The 17,086-nt window shown below is 39.7% G+C and overlaps 1 protein-coding gene and 1 long non-coding RNA gene across 3 annotated transcripts in view; one reads left to right on the forward strand and one right to left on the reverse strand.

Moving 5' to 3' along the window:
• The first annotated feature begins 5,612 nt into the window (after positions 1-5,612).
• GALNT10 (polypeptide N-acetylgalactosaminyltransferase 10) overlaps positions 5,613-17,086 on the forward strand; it is a 39,476-nt gene continuing 28,002 nt past the window's right edge. The window contains exons 1-3 of one of the 2 annotated variants that reach the window (XM_071759040.1): positions 5,613-5,710; positions 6,568-6,706; positions 10,714-10,880. In XM_071759040.1, the coding sequence (XP_071615141.1) occupies positions 6,597-6,706; positions 10,714-10,880 (277 nt within the window). In that variant the 5' untranslated portion in view covers positions 5,613-5,710; positions 6,568-6,596. Of the gene's footprint in view, positions 5,711-6,567; positions 6,707-10,713; positions 10,881-17,086 lie in introns of those variants that run through there. The other variant, XM_071759042.1, reaches the window with a different exon arrangement.
• On the reverse strand, positions 6,627-10,856 carry LOC139803153 (uncharacterized). The gene is made up of 3 exons (XR_011728901.1): positions 10,733-10,856; positions 9,998-10,055; positions 6,627-6,849 (listed from the first exon to the last, which is right to left on the reverse strand). It is a non-coding gene; the product is annotated as an uncharacterized lncRNA (long non-coding RNA).

Genomic DNA, 17,086 nt, shown 5'->3' on the forward strand with positions numbered 1-17,086 from the left:
GCCTTGCTGTAGGAGATAATGGATAAATTCAATGGCTTGTGCACTTACATAGCTTGACTTAGATGATCATCGTGAACCCTTCATGCTTTTGAATCTTTTTTTGCATTGTTGTTTGCAGCTGACCATTTCAGAGACTAAGAGATTTTTTGCAAAAGGTAGAGCAAAACAGAAAATTGCCTTACTGACCTATTTTATAGTTACAGAAATTCAGGTCTGTAAAGCCAGTTTACCCTAACCATGCAGCATTGATAACTGCAGTGTTCAAACAAGTGTCACTGTATTCCAGTTAATATAAGGGGGGAGCTGTGCTGGTGGGGTTCAGACAAAAATGTTATGCCTCTTGCTATTCCATTAGATTTAATGAGAAACCGGGATAAAAGTGAAAATTGATATGAAATGTAGCATTACAGATAATGTGGTTTCCTGCAAATAAGATGTGATCAATAGTTAAAGCAAAAGTCAGTCCTTGGAACTTCCTGTGCTCTGCAGATTGCTCAGATGTCAGTCTAGAGCATCTGTTGGAGGGGGATCATCAAGTGGTGTCATTTGCATAATTGAGTCAAAATCCCATGTAGCATCCCATGAGGAAAGCACTAAAAAAACCGACATTCTTTTCCCTCTGTGTTGTGTCTGAATTTCTAGAGCTCAGGCATCTTATAAAAAGAGAAAAAAGGAAAGAAAAAGGGAAAAAAAAGGAGTTTCCAAAACAAAACCAGTGTCAGCAACCTGACCATTTTCAAAGTGAGACTTGGAGCCGAGTGTATGCACCTCTTCCTTCTGCCCATTATTTCTGCTGCCTCCTACTTCACCCACTGCTCTGCTAATGGTGATGACATGAACATAAACATTGCAGTGAAGGTGAGGAAAGCAATGTTTTATCATTCACATCGACTTTTCTGGTAGTCTGCAGAAATTAAGTTCCTCCTTAAAGTCTGACTTTAAATAAGAAACACGCTGCTAATCAGCCTGCTGCAGCTGCCCCTCCCATTCCGGGCTGTGTGGATGATGTGTGCTGGCAAGGTCACTGAAGCAGAGACACTGATACTAATTTTTTAGCACTCAAAGTCACCTCAAAACTAATATTCAGACATTGTTGACAGAACCTGTAACACAGCAGACGTGTCAGGTACAGGGTTTCAATAGCAATCTGCAAAACCAATGTCAGCAGTGGAAGTTTGCTTGCAAGGGGTGCAGCGAGCAATATTCTAACCCCATAAGATTTAGCCAAGTTGAATTAAATTTAATGGAGCATTTCTGAATTTGATTGACTACTGTAACTTCTCTGCCCAAGACTAAAAAACCTCCAGAATGCAGCATGTCTGTCATGACCATTTGCAGTTATCTCTGGCTGTCAAGATCTTTAAAGCCACTTAGAGACTCTTGTCGACCCAACAGAGATTGATGTTGTGTGAATCTCGTTTGGTTTTAGTTGAGCAGGGGAGCAACATTGTGAGCACTGCAGGCAGAGGAGCAGATAATGAGTCGCCCTATACAGCCCTTATTTTATTTTGCTGGTGCCAACAAGGTCTGTCCTTGTCAGTCTCCAAGACAGAGCTATACAGAGCCTGTTTTTCAGGACTTCAGTGCTGATAATTCTTACTCCTACAAGTCCAACACTGCAGTCTGAGGAAGCCTACATGGTACTCTGTATTTTCCCCTCTTGCTTAATTTCAGATATACAGATTTACTGAGGTTTTTCTCTTGGCGTGAGTGGCCTTTACAAGCTGAACAACATTTTTGTGCACAAATGTATTTGGGACCAAGAGAAGGCCTCCATCTTCGTAGATTTTCTGCTGTCTTCCTTCCTGCTTTGGGCTCTGTTTGCAATGAAGCGGGATTATTCTTTTCCATTTTCTAACAGTGCTGGAGCATGGCCTGCTACTGCCTGCCTTCACTCAGCATTGCAGTGATTAAATTGCTTGCACTGGGCTGTTGCTTGCTCCAAGGGTATTTAAATGTATGTTGCTGACCTCTCTGAAAAATGGCTTGAAGCTGTGCAGAAAATTTACTTCCCTCTTCATGTTGTCTCTATGGAGCAGACAAACACAAGGGTGACTCCAGCTCAGAGCCTGGGGCTGCTCACCCTGAGCAGGGCTGGCTGCAACTGCTTTTTTTAATGGCTTTTAGGTTGCTGCTTGGCCTGATGAGCATTGGCTGCTTTGGAGGAACAGCTTTGTAGTAGCAGGAGATGCCCCTTCTGAAACAGCTGATGGCCCAGTGGCAAGACTTCAGAGGATGCTGAAGAAGTTGGTGTGAAACTTTGTTGGAGTGGTTATAATTTGAATTTGTTTCCCATAATCTAAGAGCTGTTGCAGAGGCAGCTCTTCTGTTCTGCTTGCATATTTTGACATGAGAGAAATCCACACAGGTACCTGCAGCAATGGATGGCTATCTTATAACTGGTTTTCTTCAGAGGGAAGGAGGGTGCCTGTGCCTCTAATTTTAGTTTAAATTGCCTGAGACCCAAGAAGAGGTGGGATTTAAACCACTCTTACCAGTGCCCTGTAAGGCAACTTGGATGCCTTTTTGCTGGTGGGTGTCTTTTTCTTCCTCTTTCTCCAGGTTGCCTGGCATCTCCTGGTGACTTTGTAGGGGTTTGGCATAGGGTGCTGGGTTGCCATGTGCAGAATGGGTGTTGTGAGGCTCAGACACGTTTTGTATTTCTCCTTTCAAATCTGATCCCTAGACACTCATACTCTCCTTTTCAGGGGTGGGTGGGAATTCTAGAATAACTGTTAGTGAGGGATTTACAATTGTTGAATTGCAGCAAATGACAGAAGTGATAGTGGCATTGTAAGCAATTCTCCTGGTGTGTTCATTCAGTCCAGAGTGCTATAAACAAGACACAAAAGAGACTGAAAATATCGAGGTTTTAGATTTGCCAGTTGTTTCTGTGCCCAGTGTGACACTTGTGCACAAGCCTAGTGCTCAGAAAGTTGGCAAAACTCTCCTGGCAAAGCTGTGCTTTGGTCTGCGAGAGCTTTCCAAGACTTTTCCTGGCAAAGGAGTGTCCTGGAGAGGAAACTGGCCAGTGAGCAGGCCTGGAAAAGGAGGGATGTTGCAAGACAGAGGCAAAAATCTCACAGAGAGTACTGTGCTCTCTGAGTTATGTAGTGAGGGTGCTCAGGAGGGTGGCTTGTTGTCTGAAAAAGTGGAAGCCAATGTGGTGGCCAGCCAGGCAGGCACATTTGGCTGCTGCAGTAGCACAGGGTGGCTGCTTCATGGTGTTGAAAATGTCATCCATATGACATTAAAACCAAGCTGCAACTTCTCTGTCTGTCATCCAGACCTCATGCTAGCTGGCAGGAGCTAGCAAAAGCTAGGTAGAGTTTGCATAATTTATTTGTGCAAATGTTAGGTCAGTGCCTCTCATAAAACCTCTTTTTCCTCAGCAAATGCAGGTGTTCAACATGTGCAGTCAGCTGTGAACTGGGGACATTGGGTTGCTGATGATGATTTTGTTTTATACCCTGATAGGTGCAGAGTGAAATTCAGGAAGGTACACTACCAGTTCATGTATTTGAAGATAAGTAAGGATTTAGAAGAATAGAGTTTGTGTGCTAAAGGGACTGTAATTAGCAACATAAAAACCAGCTATTACTTTTACTTCTATAGCCTTGGAGTGGAAAATAAAAACAGATAAGAAATATGCCAAAAAATAGGCAATCATGCGATAAATTAAAGGAATCAAGTACAGCATCTAAACAGAGCTCTACCAGGATTTTATTTAAAACTGGTCACTTTTCCTCTGGGTATCCTTTCCTGCTAACCAGGCTGTTCTGGCAAGTGCCTGGTTTACACCACTGTTAAGTTCCTTAATACTTGTTCACATCATGAGCTAACTGTGTGACTGATTCTTGCCCATCCTGAGAGCCCATCAGTTCTTTAGTGAAAAGAAAATTAAATGGCAGGAAGGATAATGCTCTGAAGTTTTGACATTAGTAAAGTGAAATGTGTAACTGAGTGTCTGGTTTCATGAATGAAACTTGACATGTCCCAGGTATGTTACCATCTGCAAAATGTCAAGAAGCTGAGTGTAAATCATTTTGTGATCTGGGATTGAAAAGATCTAGATTGATTTAAAATCTCTTTTGTGGAGGAAAAGAAAAAGAATAAGGAAAAGGAAATAGGTTCTAATAGTTCACAGGCCAGACTTTAATCACATTGAGCTCTGTTACTTTTAGATTGATTTATTACCCTTTGGCATGGCAATACAACCAGCACAACTCAAGGTTTTCAGGCAGTTCCTTTGATAAGGGTTACCACCCAGAGCAGAGCAGACAGTGCAAAGCATGTACCTGTGTTCAGCTGCTCTAGTTCATATTGGCATCTTATCTGAAACCTTTTTTCACTGGTGGTTTTGGAAGCTAATACACAGGGCCCCCTTGCTGCTGAGTATTGTAGAAGAGGAGTGATGCCATGGGGACAATCTGCAGAACCTTCACAGCAAGGTTCACCACAGCTCATCTGTCAGACTGCAGTGAGGTGAACTGCCTCAAACTGAAGTCTAGTGCCTTGGAATAACAAGTAAAATGTCCAGATGTCCTGTTTTCCCCAGACAAATATAGGTATGAAAGTAAAGATTTTGTAATTTAACTACTCAGTCAAATTATGTCTGTACCCCAAATACCAAAGATGCTCAATAACCCTGCAAGGTTACTATGCCAACCATTGCTTTTTGGTGGGTGGGTGGTTTGATTGACCCATTAGTGAGACTTTAAATCTCTTGCCCTCAAAGAATGGAAGCATGTTTTTCTCTCTAGGAAGTTCTAGCCTATGGAGTTCTCTCTGCAGGTCGTGAGGAATTAAAAGGGTAAAACCACAAATTCTTTATGTAACTACTTCTGCAGTAATGATGCTACAAATTACTTGCACTTATACTCTACCAGCGTATTACCAAAAAAATTGAAAACTCATTTTTCAAGATGTTAGACCCTAAATTCTACTTACATATTTCACACTCACATGTATGTATTTCTCATGTGTCTTGAGGATGTCAGTGTTTGAGACATCATGGTTTTCTTTCCACATCTCTTTGATCCTGAATTCACCCCATCTTTCATTTGCTAACTTGTTCCCAAAGCACCTATTGCTTTTGAATTTTGTGAACAACTTCATGAAAACAGGAGCTCTAATTGGGTTCTGTGCAAACTCATGCCTTGTCGAAAATTTGCTTTTAAGTTGAGCAGTAAGAATCTTTAATGAATGACCTTTTATATCTTATTTTGATCCTATTCAGGTATAGTACTGTTCTCATTAATAATGATCCTAGCAATAGGTCTCCCTATTACAGCTCTATTGTTAATTAAATAGGACGTAAGATGTACTGAATGTTTTCAAAATGGAAATGGGAGCTTTTAATAGATTCTCTTATTAAAAATGCTGGTCTGCATGTATGATGGTGTACTGAAAAAAAATAACAGCTATAGGTAATGTATTGCTCTGAGGCATGCAGAACTTGTTTCCTCTCTTATCCTTTTCAGGGTAAAAACTACCTACTTGTGATTGTCTCACCTTTAGGAAGATCTCCTCTAACAGGAAAGGAGAGGCTATTAATAAAAAATTTGCATGCTTTGTACCTAATATATTCCATCTTTTGTTTAAAAGGCATCATACGTGAGGCAAAAGAAAGACCCTTACTTTGGTGATGGACAAAAGAAAAAAGACTGGCATAACAAAGAAGCTATAAGGAGGGACTCTGAGCGTGTAGGTATGTAAGATTACAATTAAAATGTTTTAATACAGATTAAAACTTAATTTTATTTAATTTGGTAGGCTGCATACAGAGCAGGATGTTCAGCTTCAGGGTCAAAATGATCATAACATGATGCAACATTTATTTTTTATTGAAGCTAGTTACATCTTTTTTTCCCCCACTCAACAATAACCATTTTGAGGTGAATATATGTTAGTAACATCTTGGTGTTTTTATGATGGGTGCAATATTGAATTTCTAAAAGCTTACAAAAAAATATGTGCCTGTACATTTCAAAAATGGGAGCCTAGAAAGGAGGAAGAGAGTTGAGAAAAATGTTCTAGATTACAACGTTTGTGTAGGTTTTATTCCATAGTTCTAGGTTTTGTCTTATGTTGTATAAAAGGGCCCATTTTAAACATCACAGCTTGACACTGGTGTGTCTGCAAGGGCTCTGCCTCCTCCATGCAAGAGCTCAGGTTGTTAAATATACATATCCATCTGTGCTGAAAAAAGCAACAGTGATAAGATATTCAGACCATATGTATTCTTCCCACAGGGAAACAAAAAGCATTCTATAGATTCTTCCCAGCATTGTCATAGTCCCTTCATCTGTCTCTGATGTTGTAAGGAAGCCTTAACTCCTATGGTTTGCACACCTGAGTGGTTTATAGGAAAACTGCTTATCAAATAAAATTGTTAGGTTGACATGATTGACCCCATGCTAAATATGACATACAGCATAAAATTAATGAAGAATTTTTCAGAAAATTTTAAGATGGCTGCTCTCTTTTTGACATATGAATGAAGTAGTTTGTGTCCAGTCAAGCACCAATTAGTAGTAATGGTGCATGTTTGCTTTCTGTCTGTAGGAAATGGAGAACAGGGAAAACCTTACCCAATGACTGATGCAGAACGAGTGGACCAGGCATACAGGGAAAATGGCTTTAATATCTTTGTGAGTGATAAAATTTCTCTGAATCGTTCTCTTCCAGACATCAGACATCCAAAGTGAGTATATAGTTTGCTTTTCTACAAGTGAAATTTTACAAGCCCTAAATTACACATCTGTAGGAGTATGCTCTATTTTCATTATGAACTCTTGTACCTTTGTTCATCAAGTGCTGTCCTTTCACAGATGAGTCCTGTTGTCTCTGTAATAAAGAGCAGCATGTAGTAATTGCAATGGGAAATATAGGAGACCAAGTCTGAGGGGAAAAAAAATAATCCTCTCTTCATTTAGTTTTCTTAAAATTATCAAAAATTTACAAGCCTGCACAGACCTCTCACAGCTTCACAGCTCAGTTCCTGAGCCCACCATATAGCCAACAATTTAAGGGGGAGTTATTTATTTCTGAAATGGAAACTGATGTAAATATCTGGCTCAGTTGACAAATGCCCTAAGTGCCATCAGGTGATGACTTTGTCACTAAGCACTCTGTCCAATTCTGACATTCGGTATGAAATGACAATGAATTACTCAGGAGTAGAACACTGTGAGTATTTATTCAGAATTTTATTAGATATTGACATCTTCCCCATAAAAACTTCACTATGGGTTACAAGTAGAAACTGGCTTCAATTGCATGCTGGCTTTTGAGTTCATCTGATTTTGGACATTGTCCTTTAAGATGGTGTCAAACTGGATTTTGTGCAAGCCAGGGGCAGTTTTTCATTAGCAAAAATGTTTCAGTTAGGACCTAACCTTATTTTATACAAAGCTAAGAGATTTTTAAATAGTGTTTGTGTGAAAGCGTTGTTAGACATTTGAATGAAAGCTTGCTTTGTATAAAGCTATTTTTATCAACATTTAGTGAATCTGAATTCAATATCTGCTTAATTCATTGAATTTCCAGAAGTCAGGTTTTATAATTTGTTAGCTGCACATTTGAGAGATTACTTCTTCAGCTGTCACAGCAAACTAATCAAGCATGGCACCCTTTCTCAATATATGCTCATAAACCAGAACAGTAACTATAGCTTCATAAATATTTTAGACATGCAGCTGAAATGTTTAAACGTGGAGATAAATCAGGTAACTGAAGATCCTTGTTGATCAGCCCACACTCAAGTTCTAGGAAATACAGTTTGGAGTTGATAACCTAAATTATACCTGGCCTCCATTTATGGGGACTGCCATGGACTCCGAGAATTTCAACTTCAGACAATGTCAACATTTCTACGTTTAATTTAATGTATTACCTCACATTCCTCCTTGTTTCCCAAAGTTGCTGACTCCTCATTGCTAATTCTGCTTTTTAAACTGTTTTAAAATATGAAACATCTAAGTCCAGTCCCCAGATAAAATTAATAAGTGTCTGGATCACCAACAACTTTAGCTGTGATTAATGATACTGCTGCAGCTGCTTTGCCTGTTGTTTGACACATCTTTTCCCCCAGTGTAGCTGGTTATAATTGTGGAGGTCTCAAGGAGGGGATCAACAGCATGTGTATAATGGATGCTAGGATTAGCTGGGCAGGGAGGGGAGTTATGTATGATGGAGATTTGCATTAAAGGAATGCACAACTGAAAGGGTCTGTTGTGCCTTTCCTGGGTCCATTAAAATAGATACTTGAAATGATATGGTTTGTGTTGTTTGTGGGCTTGATGAGGGCACTTTGTAGCAAAATTCAGCTAAAACAAAGTCCATAAGGAGCATTCTAGAAAGAAGTGAGCTGTGTTTTAGAGCAATTATATTACCTAGCCTTTTACATAAGGTAAGAGAGAACAGAGACTTGGTTGGTTGGGGTTGTGCTTGGAGACAGTGGGGAATATAAGGAGGAGAAAGGTAACCTGGGGGAAAATGCAGCATCTCTCCTGTCCTAAGCTTTGGGGCCACAGTTGGCATTCCCCCCCAGAGCTGGCCTGGATGGGTAGAGACAAAGAAATGGCCACTGTGTTTGTTCACTTCTGAAATGGTTTGGATGGGCCTTTATGTACCACATAGTGTCACCTCTGCTTTCTGTTAATCCTGGGATCTGAAGGGTTAGGAGAGCACATGCTCTTGGATCTACCTGATACAGATACAATTGCTTGTTTCAGCAGTTTTCTTCCCCTGCTAATGTTTCCTTTAAGTGCTTCTGAGTTTTTTAATATTAAATTCTAATTTTGCAGGTCTTGTAAAACAATTGTAGATGTGGTAGCTGGAGGGAAACAATTTTTTCCATGCTTGAATGTTAAACATAATAGCTGAAGTTTGCTGCTTGTTGAAGTTAAAAAAATGAGAATTCTAGCTTAAGAAGAGTCAGAAGAGATTTGGAGGCTCTTGTTTCATATTGGAGCAGAATTATAACTAGTACTATCTCAGAAGAGGTTAAAATTGCAATGCCAAGGGCTGGATGAAAATGGTCCATGCAGCTTTATTTTGCATCTTGCATCTGTGCATTGCAGCAACAGCCTGCAAGCTCTTGGCAGCACCCCAAGACAATTCATTAAACTCAGAATAAGCCACTGTCCTTTCTCAGCATCACAGTCACTTCCTGTAACCACACATTTATTGAGCTTGTATAATGTAGGTGCATCCTTCTCCATTCCCTGGGAAAGGTACCAGGGAAAAGCTACTACTGGCAGAGCCACTGTTGTTCTCATCTGCCCTTCCGGGGAGAAGGGAGGGGATTCTCTGTTTGCATGCACTGTATTGTGCACAGAAAGAAAGCCTTGCCTGGGAGAAGTCTGCAGATCAGCTCTGGTGCAGGCTATGCAAGAGTTCCAGTGTTGTGGCAGGGCAGGGAGCAGAGCATGACCTCCCTTCCCTGATAGTGGAAAGAGGAGGGCAGCCAGCCCTGCTGGCAATGTCAATAGATTCTAAAAATCTCTGTTCGTGTAGGCACCTCATCTGTTTTGCACTGCACGTGAGAGTTCTGGGAATGAAACAGATTTTTGTCCCCTAGTGAGCAACTGCTGAGTATTTTCTAACTAAAGTTGTTCGTGGTACAGCCTTAGATCTTACCTGTTTAACAAGGTTCAGACTCCACTGTTAGAGCTGCACCCACAAGAAAATAAATCCTATGCCTACTGCTGCAGTTTGAATTTTCTTCATGAAGCTACCATGAAAATACCTACACTGGGAAGGGTGTGTTACCCCTATTTCAAATCTAAGGAGATTAATGCTGTGGGTAAATGCCCCAAAATTCAAGGAGTCTCTACAGGGCTGTGGCTCTTGAGCCTTATCCAGGTTCTGCAGTGTTTTGTGTTGAAAGCCCAGCTCCACCAGTTCTGTCTGCAGAACTGATCACAGGTGTCAAACTAGACTTGCTGAAAAAATGGAAAAGGCAAGACTGATTGTTTAGACAAAATATTACCTGAATAATTTGTTCAGCATGACAAAGGAAGCATTTGGTGTAGAAGCTGGAAGTTGACCTGTTACTGAGGGAGTTATTGGTTATGGAACAGTTCTTACTATGCAATTAGCATGTCTCTCCCATCTATTGTTCACAAAATTCAAACTTCTGGGACTGTTTAGGGAAGACAGTGTCCCACTAAATCCTTGCTCCCTGCAGATTTCATTAAAAATTTTTTGGATTGCAGATATACATGTGATTAGAGTTACTTGCTTCTCTGAAATCTGGGACTAAGCAAGCTAAACCAATGTACTGGTAGTGCCTAGAAAAGACATTCAGCTTCTGAAACAACCCTTAGAAATCTCTCCTCATGATCTTTGAGGTGTAAGGGTAGGACACACAAGTATTCCAGAGAATTCTGTATCCAAAATTACAGCTGCAGTTTCATTAAAAACAGGTTTAGCACCTATGAGATCCTTCTGACTTTGTATGTTGCTTACTGACCATTAATAGTCCTCACTTCACATAGGCTGTTTTGTTGTTGGTTTTTACTTTGGCCAGGTAGACTGGATGAAGTCAACACTGTCTTGATAATATAATAACACTGTCTGGGGTTTTTTTGAGGCATTTTGCATCAATTTGAGGAGTAAAGGACGAACTAAGTTACTTGATGGTAATGAATATGGAAGTGCCGGTCTCTTGTCACTGCCTTTTAACCTTACTCTACCTGTGTCCAGCTGCAAGAATAAGCTGTACCTGGAGAAGCTCCCAAACACGAGTGTGATAATTCCATTTCACAACGAGGGATGGTCCTCGCTCCTCCGCACAGTGCACAGCGTCCTGAACCGCTCCCCTCCTGAGCTGATAGCAGAGGTAGTGCTGGTGGATGACTTCAGTGACAGAGGTATGACAGTTTCTGTTTAACATCCCCATCAATGTTTACCTAGCTAAGGAAACAATTAACTTGCAAATGTGTGTATAACGACTGCAGACTGTTTAACTTGTCAACAGCAGAGCTCAGGTGAACCTTGCTCTGGTATGTCTGAGAGGCCAAAAGTCTAGCAAAAAAACCTCTTGTTCCATACCTAGTTTGTGCTGCTTTAGCTCCTGATGGCACAGGCTGTCCTGTGTTTTGAACAATGTGAATGAACAGAGAAGCTGGTTTTAAAAATTTGCTGAGGGCCTGTGTAACCCGTAACATTTAGCACCAGAGCTGAATACAAAAAAAAAAAATAAAAATCAAGAGCTCAGTCCTCATATTCTACCTTTTTTTTTTTTCCCTAGACACAGAAGACTGTAAAAGTCTTGATAAAAGGTTTTCAGCTCAGACTGCCTGTGATTTGGCTTGCTTTTCTCCTGAATTTTGCACTCCTGAAAAGTAAATCTGCAGCGTCCAAAACTGACTGCTCTTACTTTGCTGACTGCTTGCAACTGCACTCTTTATTTTCTTTGTCAGCCAGGAGTATTTGTTTAGGAGTGGGTTTGTGCTACATGCAAAGTCTTGTAGTCACTGTCATTAAACCACAAAAACCACTTATTTGTAGCACCAATGTGTAGAGGTAGTTGCTGAATTTACTTGTTCTGTAGCAGAAAGGCAAGCCATCTTTTTCTCTGAACCATTTAGATCTAGCAGCTCTATTTTTTCCTTTAAAATCGCTAAAACTATTTAGCTCTATCAGCTGTAGAGTTCAGTCCTGCCACTGAAATTAATCAGCCAGGGAAAAGAGCTCTCTGCAAGGGTACTAAAAGATACAACTCCAAAACCTTGACACACAGGAAGTTCTTAAAATGAGCTTGGAAACAATCTCATGAGGATTTAGTGTTCTGACCTATGCTGACTTTCAAATAAGCACTGTCCAACAGCTTTAATATTTGTTCTAAAGTATGTCTCTAGTTTGCAAGCAAGGCATGCTGGTTTGAACAAATCAACGTTCTATGAAATAAGAATTTCTTTAGAGGATTTTCAGACTAAACTGGGGAGAGAAGAAAAAAAAAAAAAAAAAGAGCCAACCTCCCAACAAGGTCTCTTGATTGCTTCTCAATCTAGAAGCAAATTAAACAAGCTCATGCTGTAGCCACAGCTGAATTGTACAAAGAAGTTTCTTTTGAGAGAAGTGAAAGTGATGAAATCTATTTTCCTGTACATCTATTTTCCTTGTTCTCTACATGGGTTCTTCTGACCAGGCAAAAGGGAGCACTCCTGGCTCTCCTACCCTTGTTTCTCATTAGTCTGTAAATAAGTTGTTTGTTTCTGGAGCTCTTCTCCATCAGTCACCCTTCTTTCATGCAGTGGTTGCAAGATGTAGCTGAGATTAATATGAGTGCAGCATCCATTTGTAGATGAATATAAAAGACTTTTGGTATTGGACAGTGAGCTAAATTTTCAAGGGAAGAGAACAACACATAGTGCTAATAAAAACTTTTTTTTAAAAAAAGCATTTTCCTGCTAGCTCAGGTAACTCAATCCTTCTGGAAGAATCGATATTTTAATGCATGAAACAAAACTGCAGAGAGAAGTGGAGGCTCCTTAACCATTCATGATCTTGACTTGGAAGACTGCTGGTTACAAATCTCTAGGTTCACTCATTTGAATTTAAAAATAAACAAAAATAATAAACAAGCAAAAGGTCTGGCTGCTGTCGTCCGCAGCTGTGTTGCTTTGCATTATTGGAGCACTTGGAAAGATGAATCATCATCTGCAGTCTTAACTGTTTATTTCTTAATTTGTTTGAGACAGTTTTGTGATATTTAACAATAAACATTTTTCAAACAAAAAAGGCTATCACAATGACAGCAAATCTTAACAAGCAGCAAAAACTTTGCAACTCATGTTTTTGAAATGTTTACTATGCTTTGTATTTGAAGAATTGAAATGTACTGGATTGGAATGTACAAGAAAACTTGCTGTCTGGATTTTTTTGTGTGTGTGCCTGTAATTTAATGTAAATGATCAAAATCTATTCTGCCTTTACACAAGTTTAGTGCTGGATTCCACATCAGCCACATTGCTCTGGGAAAGTCTACCTGTCAGTGGGATCAGTCTAATGCAGAAATCCAGTTTGCCATGATGTGCAGTCTGTGTTGTTTCCTCCAGTAGCTGTCTGTGAATCTTTCTTTTTGGGGATTCCCTTGATGGTTGAGTTGACTTAAGAGAAGCTGCTTTCCAGCGTGTGCCATAGGTCACAACAGAGTAAATACTGTGAATACTGTTTTGTACTTTCTCTAATAGAAGTCTCTAGTATCAACATAACATTCCCAATAAGACTGTAGTAGCTTATGCTTTTCCCCCCCCCCCCTCCCAAACTTAGTTGGAATATCTCTGATATAAGGACTTTCAAATCATAAGCATTTCAAGACAATCATAGGGATTTAATGTGCAGAAGAATATGGGTTATATTGAAGAGGGAGGAGTCACTCATTCAGAAGACTTTGAGAATATGAATTAACCTGCCCAATATTGTCTGCCTCTTCCTTCATGCTACTGAGAACAGTTAGAGACCCACAGACTAACCTCCTCCAAAATAATACCTACCCTTCTGGGTAAATGGAAATCAGAATGCAGTACCTGTGAATTATGACTTTAAAATTCCTGATCATGACAATGCTTCACTGTGGCAGTCCTGTGTGGATTTGTGGCTTCATTTTTAATTTGTGTAGCTGTTCTTTGGTTGTGATCTCATTTAAATTAAGCCTTTTCATATGCTGGCTTACAGGGTACTAATTATATCCCTCTGAGCTTGTTGTTACCAGAATGTCCCTAAGTAAACTAAATGGTTTTTTTTTCTTGTATATCGGTTTTCTCCTGGGGACTGTCAGATGTGAAATTTGTTTGCTTTTTGATTATTTAATGACAATGCTGCTGACTGGTAAGTGGGTTCTATTATACCACAGAAATGGGAGGAGGGGAAAAGAAGTTGAAATGCAGGTCAGTTTGTAACACCACAGATTTTAGTATTAGTGCTGATGGCATTTTATAATTGATAGCAGGCAACACATAATAAACAGGCAACTCATGGATTCTTCAGGGTCTGGTTCAGTCCCTAGACCTACATTCTGAATCTGGCTGTGGCTGTGAGAAAGATTGCTCATCTCTGGTGTCTGTCTTGTACAAAATGGATTATTGGTCTCCAGCTAATTCTTGTAGCTTGTAGACACCTCTGCTGTATATGCCACCTCTATGTCTGCATGAACAAATGTAAAACTGTCCTCTGTCTCCCTAGATAAATAAGCAGCCTTAAGCTGAAAGAGCAGAGGGCATATTTTTGCTTTGCAGAATGCTTGTCTAAATGTTCTTGGTTTTCCCCTGATATGTGTTTGGTAGCTCTTCACAGCAGTGGCACACGGGGTATATACTGTGTAATGAATGTCATTTAAAAGAGGTGTCTTGCTGTGGACTTGGGGGTAGCTGTGTGCAGAGAGGAAAATGAGAGTGCCATACAGGGGGTTCAGAAGTACTTTGGGTTTATTGTGTGACTTAGCTTGATGGAAATCAGTGATTGTGCTTAACTGCTTGTATTTCAGATGAAAGTCACATTTCAACATTCAGTTCCTTGCATGTTGACTGACAGCCTGTTCTTATGCATTTTTAAGGCTGCTTTTATGTAAATGACAGTGTTTTAGAACAAGTGTTGTCCCTCGTTGAAGAATGACAACTGCAGCATCAGTCATCTCTAAGAGGTGCATTATATGCAGAGCACTATGTTGATACAGTAATAAAGTTGAATGTGACAGTCCTGAAAACACTGCAGTCTCCAAACATGAGGATTGTTCTGGAAGTGTTAACTCAGCTGTGCTATATTCCTTATGGCACTGTGTGTGTGTAGTGGCAGTTCATGAATACTTTACATCCTTCTTCCAGTAACCAGTCAAAATCTGCCCCTGTAACTGGGAAGCAGTAAGAGTTTTAGCTGAAATACCTGAATATATTTAACCCAGTATGACAATGACATTTGCAAAGTCAACCTTCTGGGCTTTAAATTAAACTCGGTGTGTTTTAGGATGTGGTTATCCAAGAGGCCTTCATACTTGGCTATATTTGATTTTGAGGAGAAAATCATGTTATAAGTCAGGTGTGTGGGATCTCATGTTCCCCTGTGGAGGTTATTAGGGAAGATCTGGATTTCAACTTTGTCTTCCTTTCAAGACTACCCTGTTTCCTTGAGCCTTATTTTAATTCATGATAATTATAGTTACATAGACGTCCTAAAAAAGTATTTTTTTGGTCATTTTAAAATTTTTCTTATTCTTTCCCCACATTTATCCAGTCCGTGCCCTGTTTGGGAGACAAAGCATTATGAGCCCAGACTTTTGGCCATTTCTTAAAGTCAGCAAGAGGCTTTTAGTGAAGGAGAGTCCAAGGAGTGTTTTCTACAAACCAGTGTCATCTCAGCTCTTGGACTTAACCAACATTTTCCCTTTTGCTTGGTCACTCCCTTCTCATGGGGCTGGTCAGCTTCCTTTCCTTTGCACCACTTTCCTCTCTCCACACCACCTTGAACATTTACTGGCAGGAGAGTCTCAGAGCCCACCTGTTCCCCAAGTGTCAGAGCAGCAGTCAAATCCCCCTTTTTCCCCTTTGAAGATAAATCCCCATGACTTTTTAAATCTATATTGCAGGACAAGTCATTCTGGACATAGCCATTTGGGATAATCTGAATGGAAATACAAATGTGGATAAAGCCACTTGGCTGAACCACATGCAGTGTAGTTTGGTCTGAAGGGCAGGAGCTGCTAAGTTGTGTACTGAGGGGAAAAGGCATCAGGTGATTAATCTGTCATTTGGTGCAGCATCAGGGATGTAGCAAATACAACTTTGTTCCATTAACCACATCTGCCAGGCCTTAATTGAAAGAAATCATGTTCTTTGTATCTAAAATAGAAAAAGGCTTAATACTTAAATTCTTTTTGATCTTTAAATGGAGCAGTAAAGGATTTATGCAGCTAAAACGATTATCTTTTCATCTTTAGCCACATGCATTGCAAAAGTAATTTTTTTTTTTTTTCTTCTTTAATGCGGTCGAGTGCATCTGGTTAGTGAATCTCTGAATATGGAGTGACTGTGCTTAGAACAAAGTGGTGACAGTCTTTCTTACTGAATTTTGAATATGATTCCTTTAAATCTTTTTACCTTCATGAATTAAAAAAAAAAAGAAAAAAATAACCCAAGCTGTTCTTGGGAAACTAAGCTTTTCCACAGCCTTTTCTTCAATGTTGCTTCCGAGGTCTCCTGTGGAAGTTCTGGTAACTGCTGCCTCCAATGATAAAAAGATTATTTTTGTGCATTAAGTCACAGATTAATAATGATTTTTCCTCGCTGTTAGAATTGATTGTGCATTATCACAGGTCTGTTTAGATTCATTAATAACAGCTTTGAGGTAACTGTCAGTGAGATCCACCTTCTTGTAGGTTTCAGAGGATTGGTACTTTAGATAGAGACTTGGAAGTCTGAGAGAACAATTGTCTGCTTTCATTAGAATTTATTTCTGTGTCATAAAACATACTCATTTTGTTTGTATCTCATTAAATCTCAGGCTCTTCATGCTTATTCTCTGGGCCTTCTCATTTTTCTTGTGGTTTAATGATACCAAGTACATAAAGTCACAGTGAGGTTCTAAGAGTTTCAGTATTAATATGCTTCTAAAGGAAGCCAATACTGATGTCAATTTTCCATGTAGAAAGTGATTTGGCTTTGAATATCACTGATTATGGTAGTGGTACAAATATTACAAAGTGAAATGGGCTTCAGAGTCATTTAATCATTGTCACACACAGCTTAGGTGTCATGTTTGTTATCCAGAGCCCAGTGTGACTTGCTGGTAGAACAGCTGAACCTTTATACTGGTGTAAGAGTGAATTTATGAAGGGACCAATACTCTGTTCAGGAGTGAGCATCAAAGGGAGTGGAGTAATAAAATAAAACTTGGTGCAGATGTCTGATTTTTTGTTTATGAAAGAGTATTTTGTTATTCTCTACTGCTGGCAGCATCTTTTGAGTGTGGAATACTTTAGCCAGCTGTTAGTGGCAGAGCTTGCTTTGGATCCATAGTGAAATGTGGATGAGATTCAATTTTTTTTTTTTTTTTTGAGTATTCATTTTTAATGTGTCTTTAA

This window comes from Heliangelus exortis, chromosome 15 (assembly GCF_036169615.1).
Source record: "Heliangelus exortis chromosome 15, bHelExo1.hap1, whole genome shotgun sequence".
NCBI lineage: Eukaryota > Metazoa > Chordata > Aves > Apodiformes > Trochilidae > Heliangelus > Heliangelus exortis.